The 18,645-nt window shown below is 42.4% G+C and overlaps 1 protein-coding gene across 2 annotated transcripts in view; it reads right to left on the reverse strand.

The window, feature by feature from the left end:
* The window catches only part of DESI2 (desumoylating isopeptidase 2), a gene marked incomplete at both ends in the record, with an annotated part of 57,525 nt that extends 39,592 nt beyond the window's left edge, over window positions 1–17,933 (reverse strand). For both annotated transcript variants that reach the window (XM_080699252.1, XM_080699251.1), the window contains one exon: window positions 17,892–17,933. In XM_080699252.1, the coding sequence (XP_080555378.1) occupies window positions 17,892–17,933 (42 nt within the window). The remainder of the gene's footprint in view (window positions 1–17,891) is intronic.
* Between the last annotated feature and the right edge of the window lie 712 nt (window positions 17,934–18,645).

Consider the following 18,645-nt stretch of genomic DNA (forward strand, 5'->3'; position numbering starts at 1 on the left):
TAATGGGTGTTATGTAAAGTATATCTCCTAGTCTGTAAAACTGAGAAAAACTTTGAGGATAAGATAGGAGTATCATAGGTTCAAGGACTGCCTTAGCAATGCAGTGAGACTCTCAGCAACCTAAAGAGACCCTGTTTCAAAATAAAAAATAAAATAGGACTGGAGGTATAGCTCGGAGATAGAATGATCCTGAGTTCAAGCTCCAATTCCCTCCCCAAACTGAGAAACACAGTTCTAGAAGGGTCCTCTATATTGCATCTCAGTTTCAATATCATTTTAACTGTCCACTTTCCAGCAAAGTTTCAAGCAAAGCCACTTTGCTTCAACAAGAAATATGCATATGTTTTATATTGCATCAGGGACTGTGCTAGACAGTGGAGATACAAGTAGCATTAATTCAGTCTTTATCCATAAAGAGCTCATTAAGAATATAAAGCCAAGCCGCTTGTAATCCCTGCCCTTAGGAGGCTGAGACAGGAGGATCCCACAGGTTTGAAGCCGGCCTCAGCTACTTCATGAGGCTCTCAGCAACTTAGTGAGACCCTGTTTCCAAATAAAGTATAAAATAGGTCTGAGAGTATAGCTTGGAGGTAGAAAGCCTCTGGGTGCCACACCCAGTACCACCAAAAAAATTAAATAAATAAATAATCTGGGCGTGGTGGCGCATGCTTGTAATCCGCACGCTTGGAAGGCAGACAGGAGAATCCTACAGGTTCGAAGCCAGCCCGTGCTGGTTTAAGAGACCCTGTTTCCAAATAAAAATATAAAAACAGGTCTGGGAGTGTAGCCCGTAGGTAGAAGGGCTTCCAGGAACCCCAGTACCACCAAAATAAATAAATACATAAATAAAATAAACGAAATAAAGCCCAAGTTACTAAAAAAAAAAAGAAAGAAAAAGAAAAAGAAAAAGAATATAAAGCCAGACATGGTAGCACACACTTGTAATCCCAGTACTTAGGAGGCTGAGACCAGGTTCCTGGTCACTAAAAGGTAACTTAACCGAGACCCTGCTTCAGAAAAAAAAAAAAAAGAAAGAAAGAAAAAAGAAAAAAAAGAAAAAAAAAAGCTAGGGGTGTAGCTCAGAGGTAGAACACCTTTGGGTTTGATCCCCAGTACCACGCACACACATACAAAACACCCCCCCCCCAAAAAAAAACAACACATGTGCATATACAGTAAATTGATAAATTGCTTTGGGGTTATATATATTCTTTTATAACAACAGCCCATGTAAAATCCATAAATTATGCTAGGGATATTGAGGCAAATCCCTTACCCAACATCACATAATGAGTAGCTGAGCTAGTAACAGGAGTCCAGGATTCTTAGCCTTCATTTACTGCTTTTTCTGTTACACAACTGTGTTTCCGAAAGTATTCTCATGTGGCCCTGATTTTTATATGATTCTGAAATAACTTCAGAATCAGATGCAAGTCAATTCATCATTTTCTGTCAAATGTACAATGACTGTGTCCCTCCACCCTTCACGTACCATCATAAGTAAGGAAATGTGGTCACGGCCTACTATTTGCCTGAATGTTCTCAACCACGCTCACTTTATCAGTACTGCATGATTACAAATGCAGAGAATATTCTGAAACTGTCGACTAAACTATAAATTTGAGGGAAAGGAAAAGTCCAGAGGATATGATCCTTTTGGAAACTAGAATGTGTCAACTGTACTTCAGCGACACCAATCTTTTCATAAATCAAGAGATGGAAAAGACACACAGACTACTGAGAACTTTGAGAGGGAACGAACATGTCAAACCCATTATGTGGCGGTTCTTCCAACTTACCGCTGGACTGTAAGATAGAAATCATAATTACACTATGGTATGCATAAACCCATCTAAGGCTACGGGTTTTCTTTTTTACAAGTTCCACAGTATAAAAAAATTATAAATCTCAATTAGCCATGTGTGTGTGCATATGTATATATATGTATGTATGTACATACATATACATATGTAGATTTCGAAGCTAATATAAAACATAAAACAATCCTTTTACTGCTTCATTTTCAGCAGCACTATTCTCTGCAGTTTAATACTCCTTTAAATAAAAGGAGGAAATTCTAAACAAGTTACTACTAAGTGTTGCAATTGCTGAAAACATACAAATGGCAGCCCAGTTATCTAATAAAATCCTGCAAATAACAACACTAGCAATAACAATAGCAAACACTCTCTAGTGCTTATAACGGAGCAACTATCCTTGACACTAGGACTGAATCATATGATCCTTACAATAGCCCTATGCACTAGGTACATTTATTGTTCTCATTTTAGAGAGGAACAGAGACAGAGAAATTTAATAACTTTCCCAAGGCCTCACAGTTAAAAGGCAGAAGGCAGGATATAAAACCATGCACCCTGATCCAGGCTACACCACAGAGATAGCTGTATCATACCACCCCCTTTGCACAGATTGGAGACAAAGACTCTTCCTGTCCCCTCCTCAGCCCTGACTCTGAACCAGTGGGGATGGCTAAGGGGGATCAGCTGCTGCTATTAGAATAGCAGAGGCTAATAAGCTAGGCATGATGGCATACTCCTGTAATCCCAGTATTTGGGAGGCTGAGACAGGAGGATGGCAGGTTCAAAGACAGACTTAGCAACTAGTGAGATTCTCATTAACCATTAACCTAGTGAAATCCTATTTAAAAATAAAATTGGACTGGGGTGTAGCTCAGAGTTAGAATACGTCTGGGTTCAATCCCCAGTATCTCTCTCTCTCTCTTTTACACACACACACACACACACACACACACACACACACACACACACACACACACAGTCAGGGTGATATGTAATTGGGAGGCTGAGGCAGGAGGATCCTTTGAGCCCAGAAGTTTGAGACCAGCCCTGGAGACATAGAAACCCTGTGTGAAAAAGCTAAAATAAACAAATAAATAAAATATATAGAGGCAGGTCTCTGGATGTGAGGAGCTAGAGAGGGCAGAAAGCCAGAAGCCACCTCTGTCCCCAACAGTATGCTTCAACTTTATCTTCCTGCAAGGAACAACAGAACAGTGGGAAAGGAATTGGTTCAGGATGACAAGTCCTAGTGGAACTTTGTGCAATCCCAGCAAACCTTTTCTAAAGCAATTACTATGCAGCAAACTGGGGATAAGAAGATCAAGACACTGTCCCCACCCTCAAGGTCAGAATAAGAAGTTTGAATCTATAATGGTGCATTATTGCTTGTGTCCACAGACAAAAAAGCAGCAGGTCAGAATGGATGGAAATTTGTCTTGCTCTCTTTCTTATTAAAGCTTTGAAAAGTAATACATTTCAAGCCAGGTGTGGTGGCCATGCTTGTAATCCCATCATTTGGGAGGCTGAGACAGGAGGATCACAGTTTGCAGACAGCTTCAGCCACTTACTGAGGCCCTTTGCAACTCATTGAGACCGTTTTAAAAAAAAAAAAATAGAGCTGGGGTGTAGCTTGGAGGTAGAATGCCCTACGGGGGTTGGGGAGAGTAATACATTTCTGAGACAGTTGATTTAAAAAGATAAACCTCTAGCTGGATAGCATAATACAATATGGTGGATGGCAAATAAAGGTATTATTAATATAGACAGCAAATTCTCCTCGGTTTAAAGGGTGAAGACTGGTAATCAATACAGCATATTCACTTGCTGATCCGAATGTAGCAGGGAAGGGAAAGAGTGCTCAAAATCCTGAGAAGAGCTCACACAGATAGGCAAGCGGCGGGACTGAGTCCACAGCGGAAAGCTTTGACTCCAGCTAGGGCCCTGGATAGTCCACGCCACACCACAGAAGGAAGGGCGATCATAACACAGCAGTGGTGGTAAGATGAGAAAAATCCCATCAGTTCCTGTTTTCCTTGGTGAAATGAGCTGTGAGGTCATCTCTGAGAGGAGGCTGAGCAGGGACTAAAGAGCACAAATACTGCAGCTGCCTGGGAGCAGGGAAGGAGCGGGCCAGGGGCACAGGGAAGCACTGAGGACGGTGGTGGGGCCTCTTGGGATCTCTGGGCAATTTGAAAGTGAGGTCAGGCAGTAGGGTTGTGTTTCTCTAGTGGCATTCAACAGCCAAGGTGTAGAACAGAGAGAGCTGCCAGACAAGAGGGATTATACCGCTAGACTGGAAAATCTAATCCCTATGAAGAGGGGAGAAAGGGAGGGATTATTTTAAGTAACTGGCTCACAGCTGGCAAGTCTGCAATATGCAGACTCAAGGAAGAGTCAACATGCAGCTTCTCTGTAGGCAGAATTCCTTCTTCCTTAGGGACCTCAGTCTTTTCTATCAAGGCATTCAACTGACTGGTTGAGGCCCACCCATATCACTAAGGGTAATTTGCCTTATTCAAAGTCTGATTTAAACATTTCATAAAAACAAAAAAACCTTCACAGCAACATCTAGACCGGTGTTTGGGTAACACCTGGGTGTCATGGCCTAGCCAAGCAGACACTTAAATCAACCATCACAGAAATACCCACAGAAAAGACTTAAAGAACTTTATATGTCCCTGTCTATCCATGAGCTCCAGAAATTAGTTCAGGGATGGGTATTAGAGTAGGACAAATGAAGACACAGAGTACTTTCTTTTCTTTCTTTCTGTGGTGCTGGGGACTGAACACAGGGCCTTGCAATGCTAGGCAAGCACTCCACTACTGAAGTATACCTTAGCCTCTACGGCATTTTTTTGAGATTGGGGAGAGAGGATACAAAGGAGAAAGATAGAAAATAGTGGTTACGATTTTTAGTGTCAAGCTCTTGGCCGACACTAAAACTTTTTTTTTTGCAGTACTGGGGATGGAACCTCAGGGTCATTCTACCTCTGAGCTACACCCCAACTCTATTCTTTATTCTTATTTATTTTTTTTGGTGGTACTGGGGTTCCTGGAAGCCCTTCTACCTCCGGGCTCCACTCCTAGACCTATTTTTGGAAACAGGGTCTCCTAAGCCAGCGCGCGCAGCTGGCTTCGAACCTGCGTGATCCTCCTGTCTCTGCCTCCCAAGCGCGGGGATTACAAGCGTGCGCCACCACACCCGGCTTTATTCTTAATTTTGAAACAGGGTCTCACTGAGTTGCAGTGGGCCTAAGTAGGAACTGAGGCTGCCCACAAACTCAGATCCTCCTGTCTCAGCCTCCCAAATGCTGGGATTACAAGTGTGCGCCTCCACGCCTGGTGAAACTCTACTCTTATACTGTGGATCTGAGCAGGTTTTTCAACTTAGATTTGGTTTCTTCATCTTAAAAAGGAATAAAAACATGAGGGAAGAGCCTAGCAATGGCTGGTAAGCCAAAAACACTCACATATGTTAGTTTTTTTTTTCTTTTTTTGGCACTGGGAATGGAACCCACAGGCTTTCTACCTCTGGGCTATACTCCCAGACCTATTTTATATTTTACTTTGAAACAGGGTCTCGCTAAGTTGCTGAGAGCCTCACTAAGTAGCTGAGGCTGGCTTCAAACCTGTGCGATCCTCCTGTCTCAGCCTCCCAAGTGCAGGGATTACAAGCGTGCACCACCACACCCGGCTCATATGTTAGTTTTTATTATAGGAAGACGCAATATTATAAATCTCCCCCAAATTATTCCTAAATGCAGTATTATTACACTTGAAATATTGCTTCAGAATTTAATTTGAAAAAATGGATGTATGAGAAAAATAAGACAAAGCTGGATGTGGTGGCACACACTTGTAATCCTGGTATTTGGGAGGCTGAGGCAGGAGGATCCCAAGTTCACTCCCAGCCTCAGCTACTTAGTGAAGCTCTCTGCAACTTAGTGAGACCCCATTTCAAAAAAAAGAATAAAAAATTGGGCTGGGGGTATAGCTTGGAGGTACAATGCCCGTGGGTTCAATCTCAGGGGAAAAAAAAAATTAAGATAATTCTGAAAGGGAGTAAGAGAAACTTTGATACCAACATATATCAAAACACTCTAGAAGACTACAATTAAACATCTAATGATGGTGCAGGAAGAGGCAACTAAATTAATGAAGAGCACAGAAAGTCTTTAAGTAGAAATATGATCCACAACAACTCAGCAAAGGATAAAAATGTCATGTATGCCTCCTATCAATGTGGGAACTATGGATTGGTCAATCAACAGTGTTGGCATAATTGGTCTTGCACTTGGGAACAAACTACACTATTTGTAAAATTTTATGTGAGGGAAACCTTCTTATGGGTGGCACAAACCTGAAAGGTCACAGGTCAAAAGTTTTGACCTTGGCCGGGCGTGGTGGCGCACGCTTGTAATCCCCGCGCTTGGGAGGCAGAAACAGGAGGATCGCGCTGGTTCGAAGCCAGCCCCACGCGCTGGCTTAGGAGACCCTGTTTCCAAATAAAAATGTAAAAATAGGTCTGGGAGTGTAGCCCGGAAGTAGAAGGGCTTCCAGGAACCCCAGTACCACCAAAAAAAAAAAAAAAAAAAAAAAAAAAGTTTTGACCTTGTATTTTTTAAATCTCCATAAGGCAAAGCTCATTATAAACACAGTCAATAAACCTAAAAGAGGATCTAACTTATTACTGTAAACTCATAATATCCTTCATCCTACTTGTCTTCACTTATCTGTTTTTTTTTCTTCTCATGCCATACAGTTATATCAACTATCTATCATCTATCTGTGGTACTGGGAATGGAACCCAGGCACATTCTACCTCCAAGCTATATCCTCAGCCCTATTTTTTATTCATTTTGAAACAGAGTTTTATTAAATTGCAAGGGCCTCACTAAGTAATTGAGGTTGGCTAGGAATCTGCAATCCTTCGGTCTCAGCCTCCCAAGCATGATTACAAGCATGCACCACCACGCCCAGCTTTATTTTTTATTTTGAAACATGGTTTCACTAAGTTGCTGAGGTTGACTTTGAACCTGTGATTCTTCTGTCTCAGCCAGGATTCCTGTATAGCTTGTACTGGGATTACAAGCTTGCGTCACCATGCCTGGCTTTTGTGTTTTCTTTTGACTTTCCCCTCTAGGTATGCTTTTATCCCATCAACAACAAAATACATAGTTTTTAGTTTCAGGTATTAAACCTAGGGGCATTCTACCTCAGCTCTACATCCCCAAGCCCTTAAAAAAATATATTCTGAAACAGGATCTTACTAAGTTGCTGAAGGTCTTGCTAAGTGGTGAGGCTAGCCTCAAACCTACAATCCCCATCTCAGTCTCCCACATATTGGGAATACAGGTATTTACCACACCAAGGCATAATACTTATATTTTAATGAGAAGCAATTTACACATACACTCAAATACAATTCCACAATACCAAAAGAATCACCTGTTTCTGCTGCTCATCACGTTTCCCTCCTCTGCAGAGTGCTCCATGCTTCCAGCTTTTCTCTCATCCAAGCTGTGGTCATACACTCTGACTGTATTAATCTTTGATATCATGAAAGAGAAGTCTACAATCAGCTTGATTTTTATTCTCTTGTAACGTTTCTGATGTTTGTGTATTTGTAAAAAAAAAAAAAAAATTGTTCTATTCTTAAAATTTGAAGGCTAAGCCGGGCGTGGTGGCACACGCTTGTAATCCCCGCGCTTGGGAGGCGGAGACAGGAGGATCGCGCAGGTTCGAAGCCAGCGCGGCTGGCGTAAGAGACCCTGTTTCAAAAATATAAAATAGGTCTGGGAGTGTAGCCCGGAGGTAGAAGGGTTTCCAGGAACCCCACTACCACGAAATAAATAAATAAATAAATAAATAAAATAATTGAAGGTTAAACCAAGCTTTGATTATTCCTCACTTAAAAAAAACTTCTGGCTAGCACTTTTATCCTATGGAATGTTCTGAATCTTGTTTTCTCTACTTCCCAGTAGCTGTTTACCAATGACATTGTGTGTAAACCAGGCAACGCTGCCTCTCATCTTTACAGCCCACCCTAATCCCAGACTGCTTCCCTTTGGTACTGCTTGTTTTCTCTCTCTCTCTCTCTCTCTTTCTTTCTTTCTCTCTCTCCCTCCCCCCCCCCTCACTCTCTCTCTCTTTTGGTGGTACTGGGGTTCCTGGAAACCCTTCTACCTCCAGGCTACACTCCCAGACAGCTATTTTTTATATTTTTATTTGGAAACAGGGTCTCTTAAGCCAGCAAGGCTGGCTTTGAACCTGCACAATCCTGTCTCCGCCTCCAAAGCGCAGGGATTACAAGCGTGTGCCACCACGCCCAGCTGCTTGTTCTATTTCAATGATCCTCATGCATCTACCAGAGAACCTGAACTGGAAATTCCCCTAAAAACCTCAGCATTTCCTGTTGTATTTTTTAGAAGGCAAATGTGGCTTTGCACTGCTTCCATCTGCTGGACCAGTCTTTCCCTAGATAACCACATGGCACCCTCCTTCATCTTCCAGAAATGCCCCTTGGTGAGGCCTTTCCTGTCCACCCTATTTTAAACTGCAGGATAAACTGACACTACACCAGTCTGACCCACACTGTCCCTCTCCTCTTCCTCTTCAGTTTCCTCTCTAGCACTCACTGCTACTTAGTGTGCCATGTATTTAACTTAGTAGCTTTATTCTGTTAACAGATGGCTTAGATAATCTTGGCATTAACTTATCTAATACTTAACTATTTCTGTGTATTTTCTGAATAAAAATCTCAAAGCTAACAAAAATTCTTGTTTTCATCAATAGGGAGGAAAAAGAATATGGTAGAAAAAATGCTAATTCTTCTCAAGTTAATTTACAGGTTTAGTGCAAGTCCAAACGAAAAAAAAAAACAACTATAGATTTCTGGGCATTTATCTAGATATTTGTCCACTCATGTTCACAGCAGAATCCTTAAGGTGGAAGAAAGCAACCATCAACAGATGAATGGATAAACAGAAGGTGGCACAAACACATAATGGAATGTTATTCTGCCTAAAAAAGAAAGATTCTGGAGTATGCTATGATATGGGTAGAACTTGAGGACATAAGCTGAACTGAAATAAGCCAGTCACCAAAGGGCAAATACCGTACAGCTCCATTTTTATGAGGTATATAGTCAAACTCAGAGACAGAAAGAATGATAGGTACCAGAAGCTGAGAAGAAGAAAAGAATGGGAGTTGTTATTTAGTGGGTAGAGTGTTTCAGTTTTGCAAAATGAAAGTGTTGAAAATTGCACCTGGTTCGAGACCCTATTTTAAAACAAAAAATATTAAAAAGGTGCTGGGGTATAGCTCAAAGCAAAATGTCCATGGGCTTGATCCCTGGTAACACCACACACACACACACACACACACACACACACACTAAGATGGTAAGTTCTGTATTATGTATAATTAGACACAATTCCACGGGACTTTTTCAGAGCTTTGCAAAGTGCTCCTAGAAAAGCAAACAAATTAAAGCCAAGAAAACTTTGAATAGTGAAGAGAAGCAGGCAGTCAGAAACTGAATCAAATGAGAAATTAGAACAATTTAAACAGTGTAGTAATAAGACTAGAATCTCCAATTCTATGTGGACAAGAATTCACAAGTATGATAAGGAGTATGTTACAATTTAGTAAAGAAAGATTTTGTATTTCAAGTAATATGGGGCCAACTAGTTAATTTTTAACTTATTGTTTTGTGGGTAGGACCATACATATCATATACCAAATACATTCCAGATTAAGAAAAATTAAACTATTTTAATACATTCCATATCTTCATTATTTTTTTTTATTCTTTCTTAGAGTTCAATATTATTTTGGAAGTCTTTCCTTTACATTTTTCTTTCTTTTTTTTTTTTTTGTGGTACTGGGGATGGAACCCTTCTACCTCTGGGCTACACTCTCAGACCTATTTTATGTTGTTTATTTGGAAACAGGGTCTCTGAAGCGAGCTGAGGCTGGCTTCGAACCTGCATGATCCTCCTGTCTCCGCCTCCCAAGGATGGGGATTACAAGCCCAGCTCCTTTACACGTGAACAGTGCTGTTTTGGAATTCAAATAATTTTTGATGGTCAGTAAGTGGAATATGTAAGTATAGCACATCTTAAGAAAAATCCATTAAGGTAAAGAATTAACTTGAATAGTAAGCTCTCCTTGGTATTTTAGAGGTATTTAATTTGCAAGTTTCAAAAGTTGTATTTTGTTAATTTGATCCATCATAAATATGGCTATGGGACTGGAATACACTATACTGCTGCAGCTTTTATCACCAATTCACTGGGACCTTATGAATCCGAGTACCTGCCAATCATAAAAGGTTTCTGTGCTTTACTTTCTGAATACTTCAAATTTCTATTTTAAGTTACTAGGCTAATATTTATTCTATGCCAAGTTAAGGAATTGCTAAAAGGGAACACTGAACATTCTTGGTTTATAATATACCTTTCATAAATGCTGTGGTAGGTGGAATGACTCCCAAAGATATCCATATCCTAATGCCTAGAACCTATGAATATGTTATACTGTGTAACAAAATCACTTGGTAGATATAATGAAAATGCTTTAAAAATTAGTAAATTAGCCAGGCATGGTGACACACACTTGTAATCCCAGCATTTGGGAGGCTGAGACAGGAGGATCATGGTTCACAGACAGCCTCAGCTACATAGTGAAGCCCTCTACAACTCAGTGACACCCTGTTTCAAAGTTAAAAAAAAAAAAAAACAAAAAAACAGGGCTGGGGGGTGTAGCTTGGAGGCAGAATGCCCCTGGGTTCCATCTCTAATACTGGGAGGAAAAAAAAAAAAAGCAGACTAGTGCATTCTCTGTCTAGAGATAGAATAGATAGATGTGGCAGATTTTAAGATATCTCAAGTGTGAGAATTCAATATGCTACTGCTCGTTTAAAGATGAAGGATATGAGCCACTTTAAGCAGCCATGAGAGGCTCCTAGCTGACAGGCATCAAGGAATGGGACCTGAGATTTAAAAATGTAAGCAACTGAATCCTGCTAACCCTTTGAATGAGCTTGGACTCAGATTTGCCCCCAGAGCCTCCTACCTTGATTTTGGCCATGTGAGGTCTAGAAGAGCAGAACTAGTCTAGGCTACCTGCACTTCTAATTTACATAAGTGTGAGGTAAACACATTTGTGTTATTTTAAACCACTAAGCTTTTGTCAATTTATTACAGTAACAGAAAACAAATATGGAGACTGATTTCTCTCATATATACTAAACCATAAAGAGTAAAAAAGATAAGGCCATGGACAGTACTGAAAGGCAGGGCAGATTCATGATTGTCCCTAGATTCATGGGTCACAGTGTTCCGTCAAGTGATGGGAAGAGGGCACTGGCCCAAGAAGCTACAAGAAGATTAAGACTAGCTCCCATTAACTAGTTAATCTATGTTAAAATCCAGGAACTGACAGTGTTTTTTTGAAAGAGTATCTTCTAGGAACTTCAATAAACAAACAGATTAAAACATTTCCTCAGCCTACTCCATTGTTTAAAAAAAAATTTTTTTTCAAAGAACTTTTTTTCAGCTGGGCATGTTGGCACTGTAATCCCAGTACTTGGAAGGCTGGCACAGGAGGATCACAGGTTTAAGGTCAACTTCTGCAACTTTCTGAGGCCACCAGCAACATTAGCATTCTTGTTTCAAAACAAAAAATAAAATAGGGCTAGGGTGTAATTCAGAGGTAGAACTCTTCAGTTCAGCCCCCCCCATACACACACAAAGTATTTCCCTCCTGTCCTATTGTTTCATGTGGGTCCCCTATTCCAACAATCAAGGCTAAACTCCAGCAATACTAAGCTATAAAGAAAAACACAAAAGCAAAAACAAAACACTATTACCTACCGAACAAATAAAAGGATCACATAATGTTTTCTTGCCATTTAACTGGTACTTCTAATAAAAATTGGCTAGTTAAAAATCCCATTCATTTGGAAAACATTTGTAGATCCTACCCTCTAGGAACGTGCCCTGTTCTAGACACTGCTAATAATATATTATCAAGAAACAGTACAGTAGGATGCTTAGGATTACAACACATGCAGTAATAGAGACACACAAAAAGTGTCTCATTTAAGTCTGAAAGTCAGCACAGGCCAGGAGCAGGAGCGTGTGGCTGATCAGTGCTGCATTCAGATGGAAGGACCACCAAGTGTCAAGATACTGGGTGCAAACTAGTGTTAAGATAACCTGTTTAACTAAAAAATATCACTGTGTGAACATAAAATGCATACACATTTGGGCCTTTAAAAAGATGGGCCTTTGTCAGGCAGGGGCCACAACATAAATGGCTTTCGATTTTATTCTGCACGTGACTTTTAAGCAGAGAAACAGCACAATCAATGTTTCAGAAAGTTACTTTGGTAACAGAATGAAGGTAGATTAAAAAAAAGCAGAGATTGAAATTAGTAAGGATACCATTATACAAAAAGAGATAAAGAGCCTGCACTTGATAAGCAACAGTGAATCACGAATAAAATAACCAATTTAAATAATATTCATAAAGTAAAATGTGTCAGACATAAATTCCCAGCTGCCATTTCCAACAGCCTACACCTTTCTTACCTGCAACTCTTCATAAAGGTCGGCAAACCAGATACCTACTTACTCAGCTGCGGCAGTGACACAGGAGACAATTTTGGACAAACCCTTGGGGAAAAAGGGAGGCTCTGGCAAGGCTGTTCCTTCCTGTCACAGGAGAGCTGCAGGTAGAGAAAGGCCCTACCTACCCTTCTCTGTCTTTCTTCACATCCTGCTAGATGAGGATACCATGCTTAATGCTATGGAAGTAATTTTCAATTATAAGGGCATAAACCAAGGGGCAAAATCAACAAGCAGCCTGGAGAGGAGGAGGATGGAGAGTCTTGGTTCCTGAGGACATGACTTAGCTGCTGAACAAACCCAGGGGCTTTTTACCTCTGGACTAAAAGACAGGTATCCTTCTAATTTAAGATATTGTTTTGTTACTCAGCTCAACCAAACTAAAAGAAAGACCAGGCCTGGAGACTGACTGGGAGTGAAGTTAAGGAGGAAATCAGGTTTCTTCCCAAGTTTGTTTGGGAAACTAAGAAGAAAAGTGCTAGTTACAACAAAAGGCATGGTGTTTGGGGGAGTGGCATGGATGAGAGGGGAAGAGTGTGAGCTATGAAAGGACTGAAGGGAGAAGTTTGTTCCTGGCCATGTTGACTCAGAACCATTATTATGGGATCATTTAGGTGAAGAGTATATTTAGATGCAAGAATCTAGAGCTTGTTTAGAAAGTCTGAATTAGATCTAGTGGATGAGTAATCAGACCCATCACACTAGTATAACCTCACAATCTCTTTGAAGAGGCCAATGATGATAGGTAGGCATAAATAAATAAATAAATAAATATGGGTCCACGTAAAAATGCCCTTATCTGAAAAACCCTAAAGAGTATTTATTCTTTAAAGACTCTGAAAAATGCATAGCTACTAATGATAAATAGGAAATTTGTTTACAGAGATTTACAAACCTTATTCAACAACTGGATATTTTTATTTTTAAGAAATTCATCAGTGGCTAGGATAATAAGAGCACAAAAGCACAAAAATCTGGATCTATGAAAAATGAAGACTTTGTGCTAAGGCAATTACAACAAAGATTTATCCCAGCAATTGAAACTAACCTGCTTCACTTCCCTTGGTATGTATGCTAGTAAATTAGGAATATAGGAATAACCTTATTTCCATGACGCAGAAAATAACTACAGGACATATTTTATTAGTGGCAGATTATTCCAAAGTACACAGAGGAACATAATCACTGAGGAGAGAGCAAGTAATAATTTAGCGGCACTATGTATGATTAAGAACCTTTTGAGGATCATACAACTCTATGATAAGGAAGTTAATACAGGTGACCCTGATTCGTATATGTGGCACTATGGACGGAAAGGAATGATCAGCAGCCACACAGCCTTCTGAACAGAAAAAAACACACAGCAGAAACAAGCAACAGTCTGCCAAAGAAGCACAGGGCACACAGCAAGAGATCCCTGTGAATAGTGACAAAAACCGCAAACTGACATTTGATTTTCACATTAAGTTTAGAACAGTTGATGTACTGGGCCTGTAAACGACAGTGATCACCATCAAAAATCCTATGAGGAAGATGAATCATAACCAAAGACAAAAGGAATTTACTCTTGGTGTCAAGAAAAACATCACCGGGTGTGGTGGCGCACACTTGTAATCCCAGCATTTGGGAGGCTGAGACATGAGAATCATGGTTCTAGGACAGCCTCAGCTACTTAGTGAGGCCCTTTGCAACTCAAACCCAGTGAGACCCTGTTTCAAAATGAAGAATGCAAAACAGGGCAGGGGGTGTAGCTCAGAGGTAGAATGCCCCTGGGTTCCATCCCCAGTACTGCAAAACAAGCAAACAAACAAACAACCCCCCCCAAAAACAAAAACAAACAAAAAAACGAAAACTGGCCAGGTGTGGTGTGGCATACTTGTAATCCCAGTACTTGGGAGACTAAGACAGGAGGATTGCAGGTTTGAAGCCAGTCTCTGCAACCTAGTAAGATCCTGTTTCAAGGTAATAAAATAGGGTTGAATGTATCATTCAGAGGTAGAATGCCCTGGGTTCAATTCCCAGTAACACACACACACACACACACACACACACACACACACACATACACCCTAAAACTGATTTGAGAAAAAAGAGTATAACAGACAAAAATCTGTACCTCAACCCACTGGTTTTCATTCTAAAACATGACTGATCACACTGTTCCCCTCCATGAAAACTCCGAATGGTTTTCCTGGCTCAAATGACAGTAGTAGTTGCCTTCTTTCATGCACCCCACACTCTAGTTAAGATGGACCAACTCTAGTTTGTGCTTTTCTACTCTTGTCCGTTTGTTCATGCTGACTCTTCTCTGGCCTTGGAGATCCTACCAATGGTTCAAGGATCACCCCTTTTCTCCATCAGCATTCCCAGATCCTACAACCATACCGTCTCATTCATATACTGTTCTGCTCTTGTCACAATCATGTTTAGTCTGTAGTAAATTGTTACTACTGTTGATATTACATATTCCTTAAAAAAAGAGGGTAACTAACTCATTCTGTGGCTTCTACAAAGTCAAAAGTAATGGCAAATTGCAGAATTAGTAACAAAATAAAACACTTATATTCCAAAAACTTCAAAGGAACACACAAAGGCAAATTTCTTAAAAGTCCAATTGAACTATCTGCCACTCTGATTCATATGCTGCTTCTCTCCTAGGTGAAAAGAAAACACAAGATACAAAAACTAATCAAGCTGATAGAGTGGCACAGGCTGTAATCCTGGACTGTGGAAGGCTGAGACAGGAGGATCATAGGTTCAAAGCCAGCCGCAGTAACTTAGCAAGGTTCTCAACAACTTAGTGAGACCCTGTTTCCAAGAAATAAAACAGAGCTGGGGGATGTATCTTGGAGGTAGAATGCCTCTGGGTTTAATCCCCTTACCAAAAAAAAAAAAAGAAAAAAAAAAAAAAAAGAAAAAGAAGAAAGAAAGAAAAGAAAGGACTGGGGGTGTAGCTCAGAGGTAAGAACCCAAGATTCCCCACCACACTCACACAAAGAAAGAAAGTAAAAGAAATAAGCCTGGCGTGGTGGCGCATGCTTCTAATCCCAGCCTTTGGGAGGCTGAGACAGTAGGATCATGGTTCAAGGATAGTCTCTGCTACTACTTAATGAAGCCCTTTGCAACACAGTGAGACCCTGTTTCAAAATAAAGAATAAAAAATAGGGCTGAAGGTGTAGCTCGGAGGTATAATGTCCCTGGGTTCCATCCCCTGTACCACAAAAAAATAAAAAATAAGGCTGGGGGTATAGCTCAAGGTAGAATGCCCCTGTGTTCCATCCCCAGTACCTCAAAAAAAAAAAAAAAAAATCACCAGAATGATTTAGGAAAGAAAATAATAAATCACAGCTGTGATCTAGAAACTCTAGAATACATTTTTAGTCATCTTGGCAAGTCACCCTTTTCTCTGTCTGCTTCCTCAACAACTGCCTACTCTACAGAAGCAATGAGGATTAAGGTCTTTGTTAATATTTTAACATCATTCAGAACACTTTCCCCCTAAAAAATGGTTTGAACATCATTTCTAGCTTTTCCCAGTTAACCACAACTAGCAGTGATTTTCCTGATTCACAGAATACCCATCATATGTCAAGAAATGTGTTTTCAGGGTGTTTTTTTGGCAGTACTGGGGATGGAACCCAGAGGCATTCTACCTCCGAGTTACACTCCCAGACCTGTTTTATATTTTATTTAGAAACAGGGTCTCACTAATAGCTGAGAGCCTAAGTAGCTGAGGCTGGCTTCGAACCTGTGTGATCCTCCTGTCTCAGCCTCCCAAGTACTGGGATTACAAGTGAGTGCCACTGCGCTGTTTAGTCTTTTATTTTTGAAACAAGGTCTCACTGAGGGTATCTGCTACCCGAGATCCTCAGGTCTCTGCCTCTCAAATGCTGGGATTACAAGCGTGCGCCACCACGCTCAGCTTAAGTTTTATTTTAAAAGCAAAACTATTTTCACAGATTTCTTTAAAAAAAAAAAAAAAAGGCGCCTGAGAAAACACCAAAAGTTTAAATCTAGACGATTACTTCTTGATCAGGGACATAGCCCAAAAACCTTACAAAGCCCTGCTTTTCTAGGATCTTTTGTTCTGATTATCATCTCTTCAACTTTTCCTACCATGTTTTACTTCCTCAGTATGTTAACTCTACCTTCCTTCTCACATCCTCAGGTTCCACATCAGAACTCAACTGAAGACTCGCCACCAGTTCCAGGCACTCTATGCCCTGCTGAAATAATTCCCAGATATGGCCTGTGAAAGCTCTTTCTACCCAATACTACCCTCTAAATAAAACTATAAACAACAAAAAAGAATAAAAAGTTTAGATTGTAAACTAGATGTGGTGGTATATGCCTATAATCCCAGTCCTTGGGCGTCTGAGACTGGAGGATCCAAGGTTGGAGGCCAGCCTCACCAATTTAGTGAGAGTCTGTTTCAAAGTTCAAAAGGAGCCAAGCGTCGTGGCCCATGCTTGTAATCCTAGTACTTGGGAGGCTGAGACAGGAGGATCATTGATTCGCAAACAGCCTCAGCAATTTAGTGAGACCTGTTTCAAAATAAAGAACAAAATAGGGCTAGGGGTGCAGCTGAGGGGTAAAATGTCTCTGGGTTCAATCCCCAATACCAAAAAATAAAAGTTTAGATCTGTAAATGACCCAAGACTCCTAACTAAAGAATTTTTGCTTTTTAGCATCTTAAAGCCAACAAAAATAATGAAGAGAACTTTTCATTTGCCAATCCACTTACACGACATTTTCGACATTGCAGGAGATGATTCTTCACAAAACAAAAATTAGCTAACTAAAGGCAAGCCAATAAACTCAAGTATACATCTAACCGGAAGGCTAACTCTCGGGTGCCTGCGGTACTTCCAAGGTAGATGACACAATAAACAAGTTCTTCCCTCCCCTCTCCTGTGGTCACGTCATCCACCTGTTGCATCACCTGTAAAGTGGTCTTCGGAATCTAGGGAAGGTGCAGCAGTTTGATCTCTAAATGATTCAGCCAGCCCATTTTCTTGATAAATTTTAGCCTCATTCATCTTAATGAGGCTGCCTTGGGGGCCAGGGTGTGTTGGCTCCAGTTGCCCTTGAAAGAGATCCTATCATCGAGGCTAACAACTCTGACTTTCTGGACTTGGAGGGGCTCGGAATTTTCAAGACTTGCACGTTCATTTGCACGTTTACACAGACGGCTCCCCAGAAGCAGAGGCGCGGGGAGCGCAGGTGGAGCCGGGGCCGGGCAGCCCGGGGCCAGGCGGCGGCCGGCCGGTCGCGGCCCGAAGCCTGGCGGGCGCCCCGCGCCCCTCGCCCGGCGGGCCCGGGAGGGAGGCGGCGCGGCCCTGCTGCCCGGCGGCCGCCGCCAGCGCCGGGAGCGCGGGGAGCGCGCGCCTCCCCTCCCCCGCTCCGCCCCGCGGGCGCCGGCGCCGGCCGCACTCACCATGTCGTACACGTTGAGCACCACTAACTGGTTGGCCCCCATCCTCCTCCCGCGACCGCGCCGGTCCTCCAGCCGCTCGTCCTCGCGGGCGGAGGCCGCCTCCTCCCCCGGCGCTTCGCGGGCCGGGTCGGGCACGACGCGCTCAGCCGGCCCGCCGCGGCCGGGGCGGGAGCCTCGGGCGCCGGGCCGCTCCGGGCGCCGCCGACGGGAGCCGGGGAGAGCTGCGGCCGGACGCTGGCGGCCCGCGCGGGCAGGCGCCTCCCTCCGCGGCGGACACGTGGGAGGGGCGGGGCCGGCCGGGCGGGGCCGGGCCGGGGCGGGGCCGGCCTGGCGCCTGCGCGCTGGCTCCCAGCCGGCGCCCACGGGACCCAAGATGGCGGAAGACAGGGCGCCGCTAGACCGGCCGGGCGCAGCTCCAGAAAGACCGCAAGTCCCAGCATGCCGCGGGGCTCCCGGGAGACTACCACTCCCGGCATGCACTGCTTGGCGGTTCGTCCTTGGCCGGCGGAGAGGTCTCGAGCCTTCCAGCAGTCTGGGATGCTCCTGCCGCGCGTTGATCCTGATGGGATAAAAGGCTAAAGGGATAACCTCACGTCTTCCAAAATCCTCCTTGTTATATACATGTATATTTATAAAATATTTTGTATATGTATTAAATGCTTTTATACCGGGCACTAGCTTGGCGACCGCTCTCACCGGAGGCGCCGGTGCATCCATTCCGCGAATGTCCGCGTGTGTCCCGCAGTGTGGTCGG

Source organism: Muscardinus avellanarius, assembly GCF_963383645.1.
Source record: "Muscardinus avellanarius genome assembly, chromosome: 7".
NCBI classification, from domain to species: domain Eukaryota; kingdom Metazoa; phylum Chordata; class Mammalia; order Rodentia; family Gliridae; genus Muscardinus; species Muscardinus avellanarius.